The sequence below is a fragment of the Fusarium musae genome, chromosome 3 (assembly GCF_019915245.1).
Source record: "Fusarium musae strain F31 chromosome 3, whole genome shotgun sequence".
Taxonomy (NCBI): domain Eukaryota; kingdom Fungi; phylum Ascomycota; class Sordariomycetes; order Hypocreales; family Nectriaceae; genus Fusarium; species Fusarium musae.
In genome coordinates this window covers 2,107,887-2,132,049 of record NC_058389.1, presented here as the reverse complement: position 1 = coordinate 2,132,049, position 24,163 = coordinate 2,107,887, and the positions used below count along the sequence as shown (strand labels likewise).

At 50.5% G+C, this 24,163-nt stretch overlaps 6 protein-coding genes across 6 annotated transcripts; 2 read left to right on the top strand and 4 right to left on the bottom strand.

Annotated features, from left to right (window-relative positions):
- Nucleotides 1–2,404: 2,404 nt before the first annotated feature.
- On the top strand, nt 2,405–4,105 carry J7337_004124 (uncharacterized protein; the record flags this gene model as incomplete). The annotated part of the gene is made up of 2 exons (XM_044821826.1): nt 2,405–2,844; nt 2,893–4,105. The coding sequence occupies 2 exons, from the start codon at nt 2,405–2,407 to the stop codon at nt 4,103–4,105; spliced, it is 1,653 nt and encodes a 550-aa protein (XP_044683159.1).
- Nucleotides 4,106–4,382: 277 nt separating this feature from the next.
- On the bottom strand, nt 4,383–5,729 carry J7337_004123 (uncharacterized protein; the record flags this gene model as incomplete). The annotated part of the gene is made up of 2 exons (XM_044821825.1): nt 4,383–4,654; nt 4,703–5,729. The coding sequence occupies 2 exons, from the start codon at nt 5,727–5,729 to the stop codon at nt 4,383–4,385; spliced, it is 1,299 nt and encodes a 432-aa protein (XP_044683158.1).
- A 711-nt stretch (nt 5,730–6,440) lies between these two features.
- On the bottom strand, nt 6,441–7,436 carry J7337_004122 (uncharacterized protein; the record flags this gene model as incomplete). The annotated part of the gene is made up of 1 exon (XM_044821824.1): nt 6,441–7,436. One exon carries the CDS (start codon nt 7,434–7,436, stop codon nt 6,441–6,443), a length of 996 nt encoding a protein of 331 aa, XP_044683157.1.
- A 1,032-nt stretch (nt 7,437–8,468) lies between these two features.
- Nucleotides 8,469–10,375, top strand: J7337_004121 (uncharacterized protein; the record flags this gene model as incomplete). Its single annotated transcript, XM_044821823.1, has 2 exons — nt 8,469–8,730; nt 8,781–10,375. The coding sequence occupies 2 exons, from the start codon at nt 8,469–8,471 to the stop codon at nt 10,373–10,375; spliced, it is 1,857 nt and encodes a 618-aa protein (XP_044683156.1).
- A 1,403-nt stretch (nt 10,376–11,778) lies between these two features.
- Nucleotides 11,779–12,979, bottom strand: J7337_004120 (uncharacterized protein; the record flags this gene model as incomplete). Its single annotated transcript, XM_044821822.1, has 3 exons — nt 11,779–12,031; nt 12,082–12,678; nt 12,786–12,979. 3 exons carry the CDS (start codon nt 12,977–12,979, stop codon nt 11,779–11,781), a joined length of 1,044 nt encoding a protein of 347 aa, XP_044683155.1.
- A 7,497-nt stretch (nt 12,980–20,476) lies between these two features.
- J7337_004119 (uncharacterized protein) lies at nt 20,477–23,908 on the bottom strand (the record flags this gene model as incomplete). Its single annotated transcript, XM_044821821.1, has 2 exons — nt 20,477–23,457; nt 23,518–23,908. The coding sequence occupies 2 exons, from the start codon at nt 23,906–23,908 to the stop codon at nt 20,477–20,479; spliced, it is 3,372 nt and encodes a 1,123-aa protein (XP_044683154.1).
- Nucleotides 23,909–24,163: the final 255 nt, after the last annotated feature.

Genomic DNA, 24,163 nt, shown 5'->3' with positions numbered 1-24,163 from the left:
CTGACCTAGTAGTAAACAGGACCAATCGAAGGATGGATCGAGTCCGATCGAACGGGAAGCCAGGTATTGGTCAGACGACAGGTGTCAGAGAGTGACGCGATAGCGACCAGATACTTGGGACCGGCGCAACTGCAAGGCCGAGAAGACCAAAGAAGAAGGTTGAGGAGTTGACAGCCGCGGGGAGGAGAGGAGAGGACAAGGATGTGCGGAGTGTGTAGTAAAGAAGACGAAGGGAATAACCAAGAACAGGAGATAACAAAGATTATCAACCAAATCAAAAAGGTGGAAAGGAAAAGTACCGTAGACTATGTGCAAGGGTGATGAATCTGTGACTACGCAATGACAGTTGTTGTTGGTAAGACAACAAAAGGCGGCCGAAAGCGAAGTGCAGGACAAACTGACAGAAGAGGATGGGGACGGAACACGCCTTGTCTCGTTCCTAGGCAAGGTATAATTGAATGTGGTGCTTGGCGAATAACAGGGGAGGACTTCGTCAATGGGTTGAGGCGTAAGACTCCCAAGTCTTGCGGGACCACCAGGCTGGGACAGTGGAAGGTGAATTGGTGGCCAAGCAGAGCCAAGACCAAAGACCAGGGTGTATGTTTGCGTGTGTGTTTGTGTGCACGCGCGCGTGAGATACCGTCCGTAGATCGATAACCAGCGAGGCAATGAGACAGCAGATGGCAGATGGCGGTGGAGGAAAGGACGGTGACCCCGGGAGAAGGGTATCCGAGACCAAGAGAGGACAAGGTGGGGGTTATGGTCTTCCAAGGGAAAAGGTAGAGAGGTCAAGGGTAAGAGAGGGAACTCAGAGAGGACAGTTGACAGAGCAGATGGACGACCAATTCCGTCTGGTTTGAGATTGAGAGGCACAGGTCAGACCAGAAAGAGAGGGCAGAGAAAGTTGGGCAGAGTGAGTACCTTAGGTAAGGTGATTGCGATTGATGATCAGACAAGACCTGATCTAAGGTAGGTATCCAATGGGGCTGGGGCTTAGTCTTGGAATTGGATCTGGCTTGTGCTTTCTTGATTGCCTTGCCTTGCTCTGCCTTGCCTTGTCTTCTGCCCTTCAGATTGTTTGGTATTAGTTATGGTGGATTGGAGACTGGTTGTCGGGTCTCGGGAGCTGGCGTTGCATTGCATGAGCCTAAATGGGGCCCAGCAGAGACTCGCTGACTCTTGTTCCCTCTGTTCTCTCCTTCTCGTACCCCTCAGTGGCAGTAAAGTCTAATTCGTCCTTAGGTTGGAGGGGAGTGACGTGCAAAGGCAAAAAACAAACCAGAAGGAAGACGAGACTCAACAGACACATGATGCGATTTCACGGGGAGTCGGCCCCAGCATGGAACGACGGCCGCTGGTGGGTTGGGGTTAAAACAACCGACTCGATCTAGACACTCTCATCTCGTTTCTAGTGTCTTTCTTAGCTCTTGAACCAAAGGTGCCGTTTCCGACTGCATGGATATCATTTGATGCTGAGTACTGTTCGTATTTTTCACGTGAGAGATCTATGTAGGTACTAAGGTATGCCTCACAAACCAGAACTGCCTGCCAAACTCTCCAGATCTCGTCACGCCAGAAAACCTGCAGAAAGGACGGGACCCTTCCCAGCGTGTTCACTGTCGTCACAGTGGAGGAACCAAGCGAAAGGCCCTTAGATTAGGACGTTCTAGTAGGCCCCTCTTCCTCACCGCGGCTCTGTCAACTTTGTCATTTCGCCCCTGAAATGCGTTGGATTACATTAAGTTGTCTCTGATTGGTTCAGCTAGTACGGAGAAATTCCTCTTCGTTAGGTTCGTGCCTTGGCGCCGCTGGTGGTATTTTTGCGCAGGGGATCGCCGTCCTGGTGCCCTGACCGACTCAGATCCAATACAGTGGGGGGCATTAAGTATGAATACCCTTTGATGTACTCTCACACACCCTCTAGCCTAAAAAGGGCTATCTTCATTTCCAATCCTAGCTAGAGGCATAATCTAGCCAATTAATGTAAAGAATAGGTATATGTGAGAGAGATATACACATACTGACAGCTAAATTAGGCTAGTAGCAGAAAAATCATACACGCCCGGTATTCATACTTATTGCCCCCCACTGTACGCGCTAGGCCGAGATCGGGCCCTCTTTTTTGTTCTCTCCGTTCGATTCTTATCAGCCAAAGCTTGAGGTCACTTTCTCGTTTTTATCTTATCTTATCTCACCCATGCTCATGGTTACTTCCTTATCGATCAGTACCTTTAGCTACTTAGCTTTGTTGATTGTTCCCAAGAACGATCAGCATCAGTAGCAGTCTGGTTGTCACGCCGCATCGTCGCATCACTTAGAATCGTCTCGTGTCACTCGACATCAATTCTGTACTTTTATCTACTTCTATGCAATATCGCCAACGACTCAGTCATTCCCTTTGGTGATGGCGTCCGACCTCGGGAGCTCTCCCAAAAGAGAGCCAACACCCACTCTTCCTTTATCCTCGGTTCCTCAAAAGCGCCCCCTTGAAGAAGGCCGTCACAGTCCTGTCGTTCCCTCGCCACTGAACCCCGAAGTCAGGCCTCCCGACTCTTTGGCACCTGAAGATCCTGCTCAGAATTCTAGATCCAAGTCTGCGCGAGCAAAGAAGGATACTCTAAAGAAACGCGAGGCCAAAGGAAGCGATAGTGTTCGTGCGACACCTGATCCAAAACCAAAGTCGAAGCCACAGAAGAAACAAAGCGATTCGAGCCCATTACGATACAACTTGGGGCAGCCTAAACTGTCCAACTTCAACCCTCCTCGAGGTCCTGTCTTGACGGCACACCACGAGGTCACTGCCCCTGACGGCCAAACGGTCGAATTCTTTGAAACATCGGATCAGTAAGCCAAGACTATATCTGCTGAATACCTTCAAGCTAACTGTCAAAGTGTCTCTAATAAGAAGAGCTTCCGCTATACTCCCTGCATCGCCGATCCTCTCTTTCCGTCCATGATCTACTACCGAAGCACAGAACCAGAGCCATATGGTCCCCACTTGAGCTTCGAGGACTCAGCAGGACATGTTTATTTTGATAAGTCGGCTCGTCACGTCACAACCGAAAAAGGATTTCGCATGGCAAGGGCCAACGTGGCTGTCAGGGAGGGCAGATGGTACTGGGAATGCAAAATCACACAAGGAGTTCGACCACCAAAAGACGGAGAGTCCAAGCCGGAAGGAGGCAAGCATGTCCGCGTAGGTTGGGCAAGACGAGAGGCTTCACTTGATGCGCCCGTGGGGTTCGATGCTTACAGCTATGGCCTTCGTGATGTCGCGGGAGAGAAAGTACATATGTCCCGTCCTAAGGAATTCTTTCCTGCAGGAGAAGGCATTCGAGAGGGTGATATCATCGGCCTCGAGATTCAACTTCCATCAGAACAATTGCACCGCAAGGTCATGTTTGGGCAGTATAATCCAGTTGTTGATCAGACCGACGAGGAACCTGCGGCCACCGCTGAAGGCCATAACATTGTCCGCGATCGCTATCCCATACGCTTCAAATCGCATACTTATTTCGAGAAGAGCGAGTACTCCCCCGCCAAAGAATTGGAAGATCTTATGAATCCGGCAGGGGCTGGCGGTGGCTCTTCAGAGGAACCTGGTCCTAATCACCCTCTTCCAAGTCTCCGCACGCTTCCCAATTCTTGCATCCGCGTGTACAAGAATGGGGTTCTAATGGGAACTCCGTTCGAGAATCTCCTTGGCTTCCTTCCACCAGCTTCGCGTCCTCATGGCCAAGCTGGCGGTCGCGAAGGCCTTGATGACGGCATGCTCGGATACTACCCTGCCGTAAGTGTCTTCCATGGAGGCGCCGTGGAGGTAAATTTCGGCCCCGACTTTTGGTATCCTCCCCCAGCCGAGATCGAAGATAAACCCGATAAGGTCTGGTCAGGGAACGCTCGCTTGAACAAGATGCACCCTGTGAGCGAGCGTTATTCTGACCAAATTGCAGAGGATATTGTCTGGGACATCATTGATGAGGTGGACTTTTGGTCCAAAGATGGGGGCGGGGCAACAGATCGCCAAGGTGTGAGCGACAAGAGTGAAGCTGTCGCCATGGCTCCTGGACGAGAAGAGATCAAGGAAGTGGTCCAAGACGATTGAAGCGTAGCAAAATATGTTGTCTCTTTCTATCCAGATGATGTCCAATAGCTGAGCCACGAAAGCCTCGAGAAGAGATGTTCATCTCAACCTACAAAAGATACCCACTGTGAAAAAGCAGAAATCAAGTTTATTATTCATACCATGTCCATCAATAGTAAAAGCTGGTATCGCACTGCCCCGAGGCTCCATTCTCATTTCGTCATAAACCATGTCGTAATTACTGCTCGTCACCATATATCAACCTGCTTACCGACGGAAGTCCTGTCTAGGCACCGTCTCATCGACGACGAACCGGTTCCTCCGGCGAGGCTGGCTCGACTACAGCAGGGATCGGGGATGGCTCAGACAAAGGGGAAACAGGATCTCCAAGTATTGCCCGGTCAGCATTACGACTCGCCGCCGCCGCCTCCGGTCCTGGAAGAGGAGGGTCATCTGGAAGCTCTTCGATACGATCGCTACCATCAACAGGTGTCTCAGCTGCAGATTTCTCACGCTCCAGTCGCACCTCGCGGCCTCTCTTGTGACAATACCAAAGTACAAACATTAATACTATTCAGTGTTAGCAAATACATGAACAGTTTGGGAAGCGATACTTACAAAATAAAGCAACGCTCCATATAACATTTGTACCGATGAATGCAGGCCACCGGACCTTCAATGCGTTGACAATAGCCTTGAGCATACCAACAACAGCCCCTGGCTTTGTGACTAGATCGGACAAATTCGATGGCTTGAGGAGGTCGATAGCGGCATCCTTAACGCCCTTTTCAGTATTCGCCTTGAGACCCTGGCTTTCCGCTGCCGCCGCCAAGAGCTCGGGCGCCAGGGAGGATGTAAGCTTATCTGGAAGCTGGGTAACAAGCTTCTTGAGAGATGAGGGCAGTTTTTCGAAACCGCGATTGATGGCACCATCGCGATCTTCAACTAGGCTTGCGAGGTCACCGTATGCTGTCGGCACGCCGTTGGCTAGATCCTTAAATACTTGTGTGAAACGGGACAGGAGCTCGGATGACTCGTTGGAGAGAGAGACGATCTTATTGTTCTTTGCTTGGAGGTTCAGGCGGTCGAGAACGTTACCAAGGTCCTGCTCCTCACGTTCGGCTTCCGGTGGCGCGACGTTATCTTCTGGCTTAAGACCATCCTGTGGTTTCTTGTGTCTCGTGAATAAAGCCGTTAGACGACTTGGCTGTTTGTCGTGCTTCTCCTTCTCTTTTTCCTTCTTTTCCTTCTTCTTGTCCTTTTTACTCTTGGGCTCTTGTAAGGCCTTTACCGCCTCTATCTCACTCTCAGATGCGGACGAGAGGTCGATCTGAGGGGTGTTGATGCGTGGCGGCAAAGGCGGAGCTGGGCCATCGTCTTCCAGGATACTTTGCAGCCAGGCCTCATCGTCGCGGTCGAGGACTGGGCTCAAAGGAGGGGTATTGGAGCTGATGCTATGCTGCGTACTTCGCCGCCTGTGTTGATGACCTGATGCACGAGATGCATCGTTGCTGAAATCCGGTACATGTCCGTAGGATGGGTCTACCGAAGATCCAGCTTCGGTCTTCTTCGCAGTCTCCTCAGCAGCAGCCGCCTTCTCCGCTCTGTTCTTCTTGATCTTTTTGTAGGTCAAGTATTCCAACATTTTGGAGTTTTGTTATATGTATTCGGGGGGGTATGGCTTGTTCGCAGATGCGGCAGGTGGGGATTCAGCTATTTAACTATTCTAGTCTGGAACAAGAGGCCGCCCAGCTCAAAGGAAAACGAGGGATGGTGATTTATGTGTTGGCGCGCGCTTGGAAATTGGCCTTTGTCTTGTCTTGGGTGACGAACGATCTACGCGAATCGAGAGCGCACCGCCACATCACATGTGATGACATCTCATGACGGCAGCCCAGCCAGAGTCCAGGGTCAGAGCCTACCTAAGCTCCCCCACGTAAATATGTTTTAAGGCTACGTGATTTGACGATCGACAATCAACTGCCGCACCATGATACGAATCCGAAAATTATTGGTCAAATGGCTTCCAAAACGTGGGTGGGTGGAGATCAGGGGCTTAAGTCGACTTCAGCTGGCCTTACCTAGCAGTAAGTGGGCGAGCTCAACAGCCTGGGGGAAGGAATAAAACTTCCCAAGTGACGAAGGCTCTTAGGTTAGCTACTATACGCTTGGGGGGCTCGTCGATCAGTTCATTCTGGCATATTTTGTCAATCTCCAGGGTTTTTTTTTCTTCCGCGGAGGCAGCATAAGCAGGTACTTAGCAATGCCAATTCATGTCGATTGATCGTGGGTATCTTGAAATTCTATGGTCAACGATGAAGAAATAAAAGTAGGTACAACGGTGTATACGCCTCGGTCAGGTGTCGTCAACATCCTCGTCTTCGGCCTCATCTGCCCCTCCTTCGTCACGAATAACCTCATCAGCAAGTGTGCTACGTTGCCAGCCGCTCCCATTCTTCCGCCGTCCCCGTTGGAAAGCATCCGTCGAAGTGACCGCTCTCTCGCCTGTGAACTTATGACTTGACCATCCGGTAGAGCATCGTGGGCAGTTTCTGTCTCGCCTGGTTCGCCAGAAAGCCTCTTCACATACCTCATGCAGTCGGAGGTTACAATCCACCTCTGCGCATCTCAGACCGATCGTGACTGGATCCTTGCATGCTTCACAAAACTTGATTCGCTGCCAGTCACCTGGCTCAAGTTCCGGGTCGTTGTAGCTTTCGACTAGCCAGGGTCGCAATTCCAGCAACGCTCGGGGTGACAATGTATAGAACCCCTCGTTACTCTTCTCGAACCACCCTCCCTCAACCAAATTTGCAAGTACAGCCTCCACTTCACTGTGCTTGAGTCCTTTGTCTGCAGTTGTTTGCGTCTGGGTTTCCACGTCGATCTGGCTTTCTCTCCGGTTCGGCCGTGCCAGTTTGATGGCCTGCATCTCGGTAATAGCCATGACTTCCATGCGAGGGGTGTTGAACTTTTCAAACATAGCGTCCAGAACACGTTTAATGAAGGACATTTCTTCGTGGCTATATATGGTAGCGAGTTGCGTCTGCGGATCAGACGTGGTATTGACCAAAGCCCATATCCGTCTCTTTGTAACTTGGTGAAAAGTACTTCGGATTTCGTAGTCAAAAAGTGATGCTGCTTCTGAAGCTTTGTCCATGGCCTCTTGAAAGTGTTCTTCGGTGATTTGATCTGTTCGGATCTCGTCTCCCTCCTCATCTCCGCTGTACCTGCGGTTGGCGTTGAATATCGCAGCAAGGATAGGGCGGGCTTCTTCGAAAGTAATCGTTCCTCGAGCTAAGATGGCCTGGAGAAAGGCTCTATCCCCATGGTTGAATTCATGGTTACTCATGCTTGGTTGTAGCCTGACTATATTCGCCCTCGAGGCCAAGCAAGCACTATAGTTTTATAATTTGTTCTCAGAATCGATGAGGTGTAAATACTTAGAACGAAAGCCCCAGAAATGATTTTCTTGGAGGGGACGAGAAGACGCGCTTAACGCGTTCAGAGATCTCGAGGCTTAATTGAGTGCACGAGCCACGCATCTGTGGCTGTGGTGGCTCATTCAAGCCAGCTCACCTTTCATACTTGTATCATTTTGTAGGTGCCGCTCAGTTATCTTCTTTGTTTCATTCAGCTTGGGGATTATTTGTAACCTCTTTAAATGCATGAGTATATTCCATGAAATCCTAGTGATGGTCAGCATAGATTTAATATTGAGGCTCGATGTGCATTGTAGGGTATTCCTCGATTGGCACGTTAAAACACGACCAGAACGCATAGAAGGACAGCAAAGGTCTTCCCGAGAGGTAGAAATGGCATGATATTCCATGTCAAACTTCGAGATAAATGATACAAATGACCACCAGGTGCCTTACTACGTTCATTGTTACACGATTTTCCTTTGTTCATTCAGTCAGTCAGTGTAGGGTGGCCCAATGATTTATGCTGACTCAGCTCGTTTACCAATTGAAAGAACTCTCGAGAGCTTTGAGCTTCATATGAGTTATAGTAACCCTTTTCCGTGATCAAGGTGCAGAGCGCAAAGATTGGGACGTAACTTTCCGGGTCATGAAAATTGCCAGTAACACTCAGCTAAGCGGATGAAGGATTACGCGCCCAGGCCAGTGTTATTCCAACAGCTACTCCTCGTGTTGAGCAATTCATCAGAGCGTATGACCATCAATGACCTCCATCTCGACAACAAACACGCGAATTCAACAAATACCTGAAGACTCATTAGACCTATAACGCCCCTTAATCGCCGAAGGGGAAGAAACAACGCGTCTACGTGCGCCATCATAGTTTCCTGGAGGGGGATCCTGGACCTGGAAAACATCGAGCAAGTGCCAGACGCAAATAGGCTCTTGGTCTAAGAATGACAATGAACCCGTCGGAATTGAAAGAATTCGATGTTGTACGGGTAGCAAGAAGTGATGGCTCAGACACCGGGCCCGGATACTGGCCAGTCACAGCACCATCCGCCACGACTACCACCAAGAAGACAAAGGATGCGTCTGCGGCTGAGAAAACACCAAGGACCAAACCTCAGATGATTCGATTAGCCGAAGACGACCCAAGATTTACAGAGTGGAAAGTCAAACTCGGGATCCTGCTGAAGCAAGAGTTATGTCCAAACCCCGATGGTAAGTTGGCTCCTCTGCCTCATCCCTCTCAGATATCTAACAACGTGCAGAGGGGAATCCGTGGCTAGTTAACTTCCCGCGAGGTTACTGGCTATACGAGAAATCCAAACATCTTTGGGTTTCGGGGTATCCTATCAAGGTGAAGCTTTTCAAGAGCCCGCAGGAATTTGCAGTGCATCTGATATGGTTACTCTCAACATCGATGGACTACCGAGACTGTTGCTGTGCGCACTGCAACGGGTTCAACTCAATCAAAGGGGGTATGGGTGCTGACGACGCGTTGATTATCACACATGAACCTATCAAAATCGATAAGATCCCACCCAAGGTCACGCCCGTTCCACTCCCTCCAATGCCTGGACAGGCACCTCAGAAGCCGAACCAAGTTGCATCACGATCACAGTCAACACAGTCTACCCCAGCTACTACAGCACAGAACTCACCAGTGCCGACACCGGCCCCTGCAGCTTCAACCCCAATACAACAGCATATTCAACACCGGCCCCCGGTTCGGCCACAGGAGCAGGCGCTCCAACCCCAGCCTCAATCTCAACCCCAAAATCAGCAACAACCACTTCAGCAGCAGCAACCACCTCAAATTCAACAACCCAAGTCTCAAGCACAGCAACAGATCCAACAGCAAGTTCCACCTCCTACTCAAGCACAGCCTCCACAGCTACAGTGGTCACTAAAATCACCTGTGCTGTTCAGGTCAGGAGAACTGGTCTGGTATCTGAACGGCAATGCATGGCGCCTTGGGATTATTGCTTCATCCACTGCCAGCCATCATGAGGTCATGCCCATTGGTCATGGCATCGTCCAACAAAACAATGTGAACAAAACAGAGGGAGAAATGCGACCCTTTTATGCCTTCACCGTACCACCTGTCAACCTCCCAGAATTGAAGGACAAAGAATACGATGGTGTTTCATGGGAGGCTCTCTTCCAGAGCACTGCAGACGGGAACCGTCGAGAGATGATTGCACTCGACGCTTCTAAGATGGCAGCTGTTAAGATTGACTACTCGTACTCCCTGTGGTCCAAAATGTCCGAAGAGCCGAACTTCAAGAGAATTGCGTACTGGGGTTGCTTCTTTGGGGCTGAGCGCATCGAGATTGGCGACGCAATACGGCTCAGATCAATCCCGACTGAGCTGAACGTCCCGGCCGAGACGTGCGTCCTGGGTCTCCGGCGCATATTCACCACCTCGGACTTCCCAGGCGCTGTCTTTTTCGTCGGCCATATCTACCAGCTCGTATCTGAAGACCAGCCAAACATTGTCCGGGATGAACACCTTCCCGTTGCGTTACGAAATGAGAGCCAGTGGCGCCATTCGGTCGGGGCACAGCGCTGGCGCTACGCACTGATCAAGGAGAACGTCGTGTTCAAGGAACAGTCGATTAGAGGTCGATTTTACCCAACGCACCGTCTCATGCCCATCCTCAACCAGAACGAATTCCAAAACTCAATTATTCAACGTAGAGTGGATGAACAGCATGCCCATCTCAACAACCGAATGGATGGTGTGGGTAGGTATCTTGGCCGAAAGATCAACCGGCTTGACACCCTTGGTGCTTCGGTGACCCATACTGCTAGGATCAGTCTTGAGCCGTTCATCAAGGAAGGAGACCAGCCTCTGGAGTGAGGCATATTAGAGACACTCTGCCCATATCCGGCATGGGATCACATGTACCGAGGGAGTGGACAACACAGAGTGATCGTGAAGTTGTTAGATAGGTAGTATTTCGATCATTTAATAGAGGCATGCAAGGGTACCTGAACCATCATAGCCCTTCTAGTAACATCTCAGACATATTCTAGAACCACTACCCAAGACAGCCCCCCGGAAGAACGCCCCCCATCATCCCTTGTCTCTAGCTCTCCCATAACGCCCATACGCCTCACACTCACTTTCACGTCCTCCCGATGAGCCGAATGCACCTGTATCTCCTCACGGTATCAGCGCCACCACTATGCAGCGCCTGTGCGACACACCACTACGCAAAAAGCACCGGACCATGGCACAACTCTTGCATCTTGCCCAACACAAGCACCACTTACGTATACGGGAAGTATTACAACACCCGCATAGAGCAAGTTGGGTTGAATGAATCATGGACACTGTTGGGGTAGGGACATCACATATGTACCAGTATGATGCCGATGTAAAGGCAAGACTCACGTGTTTCCTGCATTGCTGGGGTTCTTGGATGAACTAGGTGAGGATAATGGCATGGATATGATGTCGCATCCTGATCAGAGCGAATGAGAGGGGATGGCATACATGGAATGGTTATCACTTGCGTTCGTTAATCGGTATTGGTGTTAGGTATGAAGGATTGACGTCTTCCTCATTGATGCAGAGCGTGTGTAGGCATCGCTCGCCAAACAGAATTGTGTTTACTGAGAGAATGAAAAAAAAAAACACCGCTTCTTCGCTTTCGCCAAATACATTGACAATGTGTGGCACACTCGCTGTGGTATCCATCCTTCATTTGTCACGGCCTGCAAGGTACATGCGAATTTTGTTTGTCAAGACACAAACCACCCCTTTTCAGCACTTCTCGAGAAATCAACCCGTATACCCCAACCTGTCCCTCTACATCATCTGGCTCTCCTGAATCATAACTCCCGGGTTTGTAAATGCCTGCAGATGACTGATGGCTGGTAATGCAAAATCATGGAGGTACGCTTGAATGGAATGATCGGGAACGTGATGTTGTATGCGCCGGCTGATATGAATTGCCGTCTCTATGTCGTAAAAAACAAACAGGCTTCGTGTCAAATACTCTTTTGAACCTATGTTAAAGGGTCGATGAACTGTGCAACGTGTGGCCAAGTAGAAGGAAAATGAACTGCGGATGGGGGTCGACGGTCATCGAATTTTCGACTCATGACATGAGATGGTTGGTATGTTCTCCGCCCGTCGCCCGTCACTCTCGCAGCTTGAATGTCGTCGTCGTGTGTGGTTGTGTAAAACGATGAATGAAATAGCATCCCCCTTTCGCCCCCGATTCTCCAGCTCCAGAGTCTCATGGTGTATGCAAGTTATGCCACTTTTAGATTCTCAAGTCGCTCCTGTAGCCTCTTCAATATCTCCGGGTCTGGTTCAGGTTCGACTTTGCGGGGTTTGACACGGGGCGAGTCCTCTGTTTTCTCCGAACCACATTTCGTGCATTTGGTTCCATTTTCAGCACCGATTGGGAATATCGTCTTGCACTCCTTACACTCATAATGTGGCACACTACTTGGGCCGAATTCATCTCCAGGATAACCATATGGATACTTTTCCTTCTTGGGGCTGTTATCTCGTTAGCCAAGGCTCTGACAGTTACTGCAAGGTGAACGTACGGATCTCGAGGACAGTCAGTGCAGCGGATGTGGCCACACTTCTCGCAAGTTTTATTACCAGAGATAAACAAAGTCGAGCATTCATGACAGGTCCTTCGCACGCGTTGACGAGGCTTCTTGTGGACCAGGTCCTGACCACCTGTCTTGCTGGGTCGAGTAAGGACGATCTTCTTCTCATCAAAGGCGTAAGAGTAGTCGGGGATAATGGGAGCGTTCTCCTTGTTGGCTTTGATGATAGCGGCACGTCGCTCACGGCTGGCGATAATCTCGGCTTCGCTTCGTTTGGGAGGGTAACGGGTGCACTTGGTGCAGCGGGCATGCTGGCAGTTGGGGCACTCCTTGGCAGAAGAAAAGGTAGAGTTGCACTTGTGGCAGGTTCGTCGTACGCGCATACGGATCGGCTTGTCAATGCGGAGAACGGTGTCGTCGGGCGATCTGGTCTGCAGTTCGGAAACGTTGATATCGAGTCCATAGCGCTCACCAAGCTTCTTAGCACGCTCTTCGATCAATTGGCTCCTAGTGAGTTTGGAGACACCCTCCAAGCCTTCATATTTAGCCTTGGCTTCCAACTTCTTGTTCTCCGGAGCAGGAGGTTGACTGTAAGCTCGTTAGTTACTGCATGCACAAGAACTGGTGTAGTCAAGGAATAGCAACAGTCCATCGAGACGTTTCCATCCGAGGAAAGTTCACCAGGAAAATCGTACCTCGTCTGGGCAGTCTCCTCAGCCTTGGCTGGAGCGGCAGGCTTGGTAGTCGAGAGAGTCGACTGACGCTTAGAAGCAGATGAGGAGCCCTCTCGCTTGAGGAAAGTTTTAGTGCGAGTAAGAAGCTTGCTGAATCCCTTCTCTTTCTTTTCTTCTCTACGGGACGAGGGCCCGGCCTGGGAAGGAGAACTCATGTTTGATAGTTTGTGATAACAGAGTTTGAGAGTTCTTTGATGCCTGTTGCTTTGAGTGACTGAAATAGTTTTGAGTGAGATTTGATATGAGATAATTTATCGCCCCCTCTATACGGTGGTCTATATTGTGAGGCGAATATGATGAGTAAAAATTGGATAACAGGGTTTGCTATGAGTCGTGAGGTAGTCCAGTACGGAGTAGAGACGATGGTGTTGTTGCAATCGGTGGGACCGAAAGTAGTGGCGCTCAAGGGACGATAATGTATCCTCCGATAGATAGCGACAGTCCCCGTTAAAGAGACGTCGAGCTAATTAGTCAGGACAGACCAATTCGTATGTCGAGCTGAGTGAGGAGGGTCAAGAGTTTATCAGCCTCTCATGACGCAGTGGATCTGCGACGATGATCAAGGCGGTACGATACGGGAATGGTTGTAACAAAGCTGTTGACTCTGTGAGAAGGAGGAGGGAGGAGGGAGAGAGACGACCGAGTAGAGTAGAGTAGAAAGTTGGTCGAAGGATGATGGGTGAGGGCAGGCGAACTATACTTACCTAGTCTGGCGGTTGCTAACTTGGACGGGACCTCGTGGATGGCGCTACATTCAACTCTACAGTGCACATCGAGCCAGCCTGGTGGTATTAGTGGACCCAGTCTAGCGGCCCGGCGCTACAAAACCAATGCTAATGCTGCAGAAGGCAGAGACAGCGAATGGAAGGCCTGCCCAGTGCAACAAGGGTGAATGATGCGCCACCCAACCCAATTAGGAATTCGTACGAGTTCGTTGCATCCATGGAACATGGAACCAGGAACCCCAGCACGGGAAGAAGGGCCTGTGGGATCACGACAACGATGCGTCTGTACCATGCTAGCCATGGAAGGGGTGAAAGTTGTGAGTGGTGGCATGTAGACAAGTGCAGTTGGTAGGCACGTATCTATGTACAGTATTCGTTCATGGGCCGGGGCCATCCGTTCTGTCCAACAAAAGACACCAACAGACAGACAGACAAACAGTCCCGACACGGCGGATGGGGAGGGGACGTGAGCAGTCGGCCGCTGGCAACCGGGAGGCCTAGGCCTTAGTTCAAGGACGGACCTTGGAGACCTGACCTCTTCAGGAGACAACCCAAGACACGACAGGACATACCACTGGCCACGCATCACTACAGTACACCGCAGTAGCTCGAAGTCTGGGGACGGGAAGGGAAAGGTGTCATGCTATGCGCTGCAATGCGCAACAGGTCAGGTCCTTTTGCTCTACCTTCTGGGAGAGGCTCATACTCTGCCGTCAGAGGAAAGATTGTGGTGTGAACGATGGGTACTCACAGGGGATCTAACCTGAATCACACCCCCTGCAGGTACATGATCCAGCACAGTAAGCACAGTATTGCTCCTCCAAACGAGGTTCAACCTCCGTGGTATTTCCCTATTCCAGCTGGTCGGTTCACTGAAATTGTGGCCCAGTGGTTCACAACCAGCTTCTGGCCTATGCCATGGCCTCTGATGCGGCCAGCTGGAGCAAGACTGCGGCACTGTGAACTGTGGTAGCATTTCACCGGCCACCAGCTGCCACATTGAGAACCTGAATTATTGGCCTGGTTGTCAATCTGCCAGTAGAACGCTGTTGATTGCGTTGCGTTGCACGAGGCGATACGATGCCCCATCCACACATCAGCAAAGCTGGAATGGATTATCATGATCAGGCAATTGCTGCAACATTTAAAGTCGCAGACAGGATTCCTGGCGAGAAATATACAGTAGTTTTGGGGCAGATGGGATAGCTGCATTCGCCCACGTTATCTCCACGCGCCCGTTCCTCACGTCTTGATCTCATGAGTTTCGTGGCGGCCGCGCTGCAATACAGTCATGAGCCAGGAAAGGCCATATGATGAGATATTGTCAACACGGCACTTGGTCCATGATGCAGATGTCTGTGAAACGTAAGCCATGACCTGGGCCTTGAGTTTAAGCCTCATGCAGATGAAGCGTGTCACAGCATTCCTGTGTAAAGGCGCACACACATGAAAACCGTTTATCCATGAGGCACCCGCGAACCTGGTTGTAGAATGCCTTGACACCCAAAAAGAGGGGATTTATGGTTCCAGGGACAACAGTCTCACATTTCAGTGGTGAATATCAGAGGTTGAAGCATTATCGCCCTTCCAATGGTACCTAATTGGCATAAGGTAAACAGAAACACGACTGTACAAGATTCATGAACCCAAGACTAGGTATGCACTAGAGAGTCATAGAGCCACAAACTCGCATGATTGGCCAGTAGTCCATGTCCGGAGCAGTCCCGAATAGCAGGAACCTGGGTTGCACTGTCCAAAAGTCCATCTCCGACGATTTACCGTTCCTTGAATTTGGTAGTGGAACACTAGCGGGACCAAAGTCCACCAAAAACTCCAGGGCCCAGGGTAACCCCAGGGCAGTCAGATCATCCATCAATTCAACACACCCCGCCCGCCCTGGCTTGAAAAAGAAGAGATCCCAATCAAAATACTTTCATCCCTGCATCGATATCTCCGTTTCCCTTCTCAGGAACCTCACTTTATCAGTTTACGGGGGTTTTCAAGCTTATCACCACGAGCCTTGGCAGTAGCATTGTGAGGTGTCACTTTTCATCCGCCCGTTGCGTCGTAACCGTTCGTTCCTTGACACACGAACCAGCTTCTGTTTGTCAGCGCTCCATCGCTTTGGGACCTACCTCGGCTCGTTTGCAGAGAGTCAGTCAGTCAGTCAGTCATTGACAATTGGGAATCAATTGCTTCGTCGCACAGGCTGGCATTATTCTTTAGTGTCGCTTATTAGGCCGAGACCCTGGATTTCCACTACCAACCAGTTCATGTATTCTCTACTCCGTACACTATGATATTACAGTACATACGTATGTACTTTACAGTCCCGGTCTGCCAGCAAAAAGTCCAGACTAAGTTGACATGGGCGACCCGGGGTTCGTGGAAAATGTACCGTGGTCGATACGGACGGACCAACACTTCCTCTATCCCGCAGCAGCCCCTGGATTCTTCTACGTTTCATTCGGTCCATCATTGTACTCTCCGAGAAGCTCAAGTCTCCATTCATGGAGACCGTACTCCGTACATGTGCTGTCAATGATTTAAAATCTTGCTGGGACATATCTTCATTAAAGAAGATGAAAGGCCGAGAGCTCTTCATGCAAAGAGGAAATAATCATCCCGCGGGTTTATGATGCCTATGCCGCTTCGAGTTCTATACTCGCATCGTCCTTCATAGGAGAGTTTGCACTGTCCTGCAATTGCAAGGGTTTCTTAATTCCCCTGCCTTCATTGGACATGGATCTCGGTATGCCTCGATTCCGGCACAGATGTTTAGGCATTGGCACCATCAGTATCGACATACATACATACATGTTGTCATACCAGATGCAAGGGTTCCCATATGGTTGGGCTCTAACTTCTGACTGCCTGCAGTGATGTTTCCATACCGCCTCCCCTTGCTGGACTCAAAACACATTCTGACATTGTCAGCTGACGTCGTTACCGCGCTTCCTGAATTTCAGTTACATCAAGTCTCTATTGGTGATTTGTGATCACGAAGTTTGGCGTTCAAGAAAGGCATGACCCCAAGACTGGAATCTCAGACCTGTCTGATCTGACTTTGCCACAACGAGACTTGAAGCGCAGGAAAGGAAGGAAAATTCCGAGCAAGCAATTATGATATATCATATCAGTACTAATTGGTGTCAATTTTGACTCGCTGAAAAAGGACAGCGCATTTGTGAAATGCCATTCTGCATCAGATTTTACGCCTTCAGTGGAAAGGCCCCATTCATACTATGTAGGATCGTCAAGCCGGGAAACAGGGACACGACGGTTTCTCCCTCGGAGCCACTGTAGCTCGATGCAACATTCCAGCAACTTAGAGTGGCCCACCGATTTCCACGGCTCAATGCCGTGTTTGAAACAAATGAACGCAAATTGTTCAAGACTTTCTGGTTGAGGAGGCGGATCAGTTTGCTTTGCTCCGTTGGGCTCATGGGTCGCTCAACATTTCCTTTGGCTCCTGTACTACGAATCACAACTCAAGCACTCTTCATGGCGGTCTTCTGTTGCATAGCATGACTTGCTTGCATCCAGCGCCATGAGCTGATTTTCAGTCTCGTCCATCCTGCAGCTTAAGGATACCCGCCGGCTCCCGCCCACGACTGTGCCAACCTGGTGGATCGACCCGCCCGCCACCTCTCTTGGCTAATGGGGAGCTTGGACGGGGAAAATATTATTAGTTTTGAGACAGTTGAGAAGTGAAACTATTGGGTGCTTTTCTCGAGGGAGTCGGGAGGGGAAGGATCTGACTGGAGATGGAAAGGCTGGTGCTAACTTAACCCAAGATATTCATGATGTTTCGCGAACCGTCCCAACGGTAACTAGCTGTCATAATGCACGACGGGAGTCTATCTGGAAGACGGGAGCTGCTACGCGACAAGGAGGTCCGAGCAATGGAATCAGAACTCGATCTTGATGCTAACAAACGAGATCGACGGAACGAGATGGGCCATACTGACGAGTGACAGCCGTTGATCTGCATTTTCTGGCAAAGGGGCTTGAGTCATTCCCAATGAATGATGATATCCAGCTGACCGGTTCCAGTTCCTGAGACAAGTCGGCGGGAACCCTTGAGCGAATTCCCAGCGGCTTGGTCCATATGACCACGTCAATGGTATGTTGCAAGCCTTGACCGCTTCCGTGTCTCATTTCATACGTACAGACGCATCTGTGTGTCGTGCACACAGTCTGGATCAGGCAAGGCCGCAAGGGCGACAAGGAGGGGGCCAACTCCTCTGCCAGCCACTACAGCGAACGCCTCTTCATCATTTGCATTCGAGCAAAATCCTCGCATTGGTTGTGTCTGCATTGTTTACGAGTCGTCACCCCCCCTCAACTTAGCATCTGTATACCAAGCGCAGCACAAATATCAGACACATTCCCCTGCCAATGTTCGGCGGCGGCGGCGTTCCCAAAAGTCAAGAGAGGGGAGAAAAAAAAATTGCTCAAGATACGGAGTACGCTGACAACTTACGGTGCCCAATGCCAACCAGCTAGAGCGGAGTACGGAAAATGATATCCTTCTCGGCCGTGAACCCTGGATCGGCTATTGAAATGTTTTCGGATAGTGTGGCAGGGTCACTGATGGCGGCAGGCAATCAGCTTCAAGGCCACACATACCTATCGAAGGATTAACTTTGACCTCTACAAGGGTTCAGGAAAATAGTTTCGCGTACCGTCATAAGGGATCCAACCGAGCGAGCTAACAGGAACAGAAATAAGAGTCTGCCGCATCAAATGCATGCTTTTTACGGAGCACTGAGACCCTTGGTTATCCGTGGCAGCATTGACCAAAAGCTCACCATTGCTCCGTTCTCCTGATACACCTTTCTTGGTAGCATGCGAGGGCCTGATTTTGGTCGGAAAAAGTCCCTGGAAAGGCAAGGCGCTCGTCGGGCATATAGACACCCGAAGACGGGTCTGCCTGGGGTGATTACCTTCCTGAGCATTTCTAAGACCTCATGTATTTGATCGTTGCTACATACATCACTCCATGATAACTACAGCCGAAGTACGGTGGCCGGTTATCCGCAGAGCGCTGCAGCACCGGTGGGTGCTGGTCCAGAAGCCAACTTTGCCCATTGGTCTAAAGCCTGCACGACACTGGATTGAATTGTAGCTGCATGCTGTAACGCTAAGTATCCCCGAGTTTGAGTTGTTGGTGTCATGCCTGATGACCCAATGGCCCGGAGCCAGCAGTGCAGAAACCTTCGTCATAATGACCAGGTCCTTGAGCAGGGATGTCTAATTCAACTGCGTGGCGAGCAAAGTACATACCATTGTCAGCGGTTGCAGTAACAGAACGAATATTCTGTCGAGGTCATGCAAATTATCTACGATAACATCGCTGAATGAAGCAAACGTCCTTTCAAAATTGGATCCTTTACGACTTCATCAGTGGCGCTGCGGCCCATCCCGTCCCGCGGATCCGCTCCCCGCTACCAACATCCGGCAACTGGAGAGCGCGGCCGGAACACCGCATCTCCAGCCGCGATTAGTTATTCTCATGTTTCCTGATAGTAGTTCTATTAGAGTACAAGATTGGCTCTATGATCAGGGACCGTGCCCTGGACTCTGTTGCTCGGAACGCTGCCGGATGTCCCGTCGTCTCGTTCTGAGTTACATAGTGGCTTCCTCATGTCTCTGGGACTGATGAGCTGGCAACTCAGGAACATCGAGTCTCCAGTATATCTCGGAGAATAGAGACTCGGTTCACGCAAGTCTCAAGACCTTTGAACCGCAAAAACTGGGCCCTTGGAGATGTCTTTGTTATGCAGGTCCCTTATAAGTTCCATGCAGCGGGAAGTTGGTCCGAGGAGGAGCTTCGCTCAAATTGTAACGTTACACTCTGCCAAAGTTTTGAGCTCTTTGCCTGCTTTATGCCACGCGTAATGATATGATATTGTATATTTCGTCTTGCCTCGCAGAGTGTCTGTCAATTTGGGTTTGCTTCCAAGCATGTGATAGCTCCTGCAAGTCAGAGCATCCGAGACATGTCCTACTCATTCGTCAACATGCGAGCAACATACCTTTGATCGAGGATGTTACTTGAGAGAGAATAGCAACAGCAACCTACATACAGAACCTTGGCCGCAAATTCGCAAGCTGGTCTGTTCTCGCCTGCCGGATGGACCGGGACCTCTAGGTGCTCCCACTAACACTGCGCCCACGGAGCAACTACTAATATCAGGGGCACGTCTTCGCGGCTCTTTATTAGTGAGAATTCCAACCTGAACCTTAGTTCAGGTGAGTTCCGGTCAAGGAAGGTGTTTGTACGCTCAGTGTTAATTGGTGCACTTAGACTAGAAACCCTTCAGTGCAATACCAACCTCTGTGACGACAAAGAACGTGAGCAATGTTGTGAGTGGTAGACCACCTTGCTATGGGTAATACTGCAGTAGATGGCGAAAAGTTTATGTACAAGATCTTAACTCTTAGAGGTGTGCAGTGGCATTGAGCGCTTAAGAGTATAACCCTGCACCTTCCACTGTCCTAAGAGCTGATATTATACGGTCAGTATCATTAGATACATCTCAGCGGCTCTCAAGAATGGATGTTCTAATCACAAAACACCTCTAACCACGGTCCATCCTTGACACATTCATGTTACATGTATGCGGTAAGTGCTTTTGACATCATGGTAAACTGGGAAAATGGGCAATGCTTCTCGTGATGATGACCTCGAATAAGTAGGTCTCTGAGCAGATATCAACCATGTCGCCAGAACGGTTCATGATCATCACGATGTTGACTCGTTCAGCAACGAACTGAGCTCAGGCAGAAAAGGACAGATGCCGATAAAAAGTTCAATTATGAAAAAGAGAAGCCAATAGCACCAACACGCACCGTGTTGACCCATGGCATCGAATGTAAAGCTGTAAACAAAGAGGCACACAATGCAGCAGATGCACTAAACTACCACCTCTGTACCCCTTTCCCTTTACCGACGCCCTCGGTTTCCAGCGCTGGGAACTCATCGCGTTGAACGTCCGACGATGAGTCAAACGTTGACAGACCCTGCTCCTGCATGCTCAGCTTCAGAGCAAGTTCAAGGTCATAGTCCCTAGACTCGATATTGTTTGACGACCCCACCTTGGAAGATCCAGGCGACACAGTTCCAGATGGCTTGTTCTTCCTGCCAGACTTGGGTTTGTATGTCAGGGAGAATTCGTAATCGCCGGAGCTCGCTGCGTGGGGTGATGGGGGGTTATCATTGATGCCTTCCATCAGAGAAAGGCGGATCGCCTGTTGAATCTGTTGTTCATAGTCGTCCTCGACAGGTACTAACTCAACCTTATCCGTGGAGGCAGACGGGGGAGTTACCATGTCTGAGACACTTGGGTCAGGGGTGACGGTATCAACAGTAGTGGTCTCACTGAATGTCGAGGCAGTATCCAGGCTGGCATCGGCAGCGGAGTCGCTTGTCCGACGTTGTTCCTCGAAAAGGAAGGCTTCCTCAGAGACCATCTGCGCATACCGCAATGCCTCTTCTTCAGTCAGGTCGCCGAGCGCGCCGACACCAAAGCGATTGCGCAGGCGGTTCTGTTCTCGGGCCTTTTGCTCGTTCTCCCTCTTGATTTCAGCCTCCTCAGCAGCGATGAAATCAATGACTGCACAGCCTTGACGACGACTGGGCAGACGGCCATGAACATCAGAGTGTCTAAGCCGACGCTTGCGTCCTGAAGCGTGACTAGCAGAGCTATACGCCCAGTATCTCAGAAAAGCACCGAATGAAACGACCCCACGAAGGACGGTTGGATCAGGATCAAGACAAATAGCACCAACTGCTGAGTAAGTCGACTCGTCAAGAGTTGGGTTCATTGTGACCATGTGTCGAGGCACTCGTCCATTTGACCTTGCGTTGAGAGTTCGAACGGGATCCAATGTTGATGCCAAGGGGTCCCATGCTTGTACCAGTCCATCACTACCGCCATGGACAACATACATAGCCGAGAGTGCCACGCAAGACACTTCTGGGGAGTCAGTCTGGATTTGTCGCACCGGACTGATGCCCGTAGCCTTAGCATCCTCGCGAGCGTTCCAGACAAGTACAGCCCCGTCGTCTGTGCCGACAGCAAGCAATCGAGATCTGCGGCCTGGAATCTCTTCCTCAGCCGAGTGAAGAGGATCTTCATTGAGTGTCAGGACTGACGTGCTAGATTGATCCATCGAGGCACTAGTGATCACTGCATGACTTTGACCCTTCAGCCTGAAGGAGCAACTCTCCCACTCATGCAGATGGGACATGACATCCAGTGATGACATTGAAGTAGATGTGACGGATTGGCATATCTTCCCATCGGGTCCCTGTGATACCTCTGCCGCAGTAGTCCCGAATAGTGACGGCTGGACACTAACGGAGACATCAGGAGGCATGGGAGCCAGCACGGCTGATGACGATTGTGCATCTTGAGGAACTACAGATCGAGTGTATCGCTGGATATGTGCAGGGCGGTTTTCGGCTAGTCCACAGTCGATGACAAATATGTTTTCACCAGCACCATGGCCGTCATCATTGGCAAAATCGACCTCCAGCTTGCGCTGCATATCCCATCCTTCGCAAACCCTTCGGAAATGTGCGGGCTTTTGGCGCAAGAACTTTTCAATTTCTCGTGCCTCAGCAGCCAACTGACTCTTACTTAGGCTCATAGAATTGGAAGGCGACCGGGGTGAGTAAGCCCCTTTGATGGCGTTCTTGTCTGAATCATCTGGTCGAGCAACGCGTCGAGTGGAGTCCAATAGATGCCAGTAAACCGAACGCCCAGCGAACCAAGCGTTTTTTGTAATATCTTCGCTCTTGGTTGCGTTTTGTGCAGTGGGTGTTTCAGTCAGATAGAATACTTCGCCCAGAGCATTGAGCGCCACTATCCATACCCTGGCTGAAGACTTGCGCTTCTGGCTATAGTTGTCGTCAACCTTGAGAGAGATAATTGGAACGCCAGGACTAAGCACCCAACGCGCAGTAACTTCTCCAGGTTGGTATCGCTGCGGTCCAGAGTCGGTTCCCAGGGTGTATGAAGTGACGACACCAAGGGTAGAGCCAGTCAGCATCCCAATCATTGACTGGGTATTTGTTGGCACATTCGACGATTTGGCCAACCATACACTGCATATTGCTTCGGACATTTCGGGTATCTTAGGGATATCAGGGTAGGTGTCGACGACGCCAGAGTCCGCACCAAGATATCGTCCACGGTTCTCATTAACAGGACGGTAGTAGGGACGACCGCCCGGAAATCCTTCACCTGCAAGGACGCCATATGGCTGGCTTACATCAAGGACATTAGGAGTTGCTGTAGGACCCTCCCCCAAGCCAAAGGGAACAAGGTTGGGGAACACCTCATCAAGTTGCATTGAGCTGAAAGGATCAACGAATCCCCATTTCTCAACCCTTCCGTTGGTAGGATCACTGACTGAAGCTACTCCCAGATCGGCAGCTCCGTGGATAGCTTTCGGTGGTTTCTTTCCGTTTGTGAAGACAGCGTGAATATTTGTAACAGCCCATGGTAGCTTGGAATTATACGTCAACACAGCACTAGTTTTCTTCCCGGTACGAACAGATGCACCGATACCCCCAGAGGCAAAGGGTGCGCCTGGTTTGCCGCGCGCCAGACTTCTAATCAAGCGGGTGCGCAGAAGGTATTCCTTTCTCCATGACGCCATGGGGGTAAGACGAGTGAAATAACGAGATTCAGACTGTATCAGGTCGTGCGAGCTGTGAGCCCACATGTCCACATTTTTCTTGATCTCGAGAGCTTCATGGCCTGGGAAGAATCGTAGGAAGGCCATGCGCCAAGCATGGGAACTGGTGATGAGCGCATAAAAGCGTTTGGAGACGAGAGCGATTGTGGCGTGCGAGTCGGAGTGAAGATGCGAAAGGATATGTGTCAAGATCTCTGAAGTGAGCTCGAGTTAGGATACTGTAGGAAGTTATCAGGTTCAATGGCATGACGCACCGTTTGGGAAGTCTTCAAGCTGCACACCATCAGAGGGGGTTTCGGAGCGCTTGATGACTTTGAAGCCCAGTGCCTTCTTTGGAGTAGGTGGGGTCATTGCATTTTCGTACTCGGAGATGCGCTGGCCAGGAGCTGAAGGTCGAAGAGTCGAGCGATGACCCAAACTCAGTCGACGTAGCTCCTCATCGAGTAGGTCGGCATCGACGTCATGACCAGAGGCATAGCGGAGTGCCGGTGCAGAGCCCGGTTCAGTGCCGTTTGAGTCTCTTCCAGAGACTCGGAGAAAGCCACGCGGGTCATGGTTAAGGGGGCCATGCTGGGAGATTGAGGTTTTACAAGGGTTGTCTCGGTGGATCAAATGTTCTGTATTTTCGAGAGGCTCTTGTTGCATATAGCTGAAGGCGTGGGACTCGGGGGAGAAGGATGCTGACCGTGCACAAGATACTTGCACAGTCTGAGATGCCGGGGCGAGGGTATTGAAGCAGTTGGGTAGCTTGTTTGTGCGCTGTTAAGTTGATTCGTCGCGAAGATGAGGCGTTGGTTGTTGAGGTGATGATCGTTCCAAGAGGAAGTTTCCCTTTTTGCCTCGCGGCACGTCGAGTTTCCGATCTTGAACTTTGCCGATGATAAGCCGGCGCGAGACACT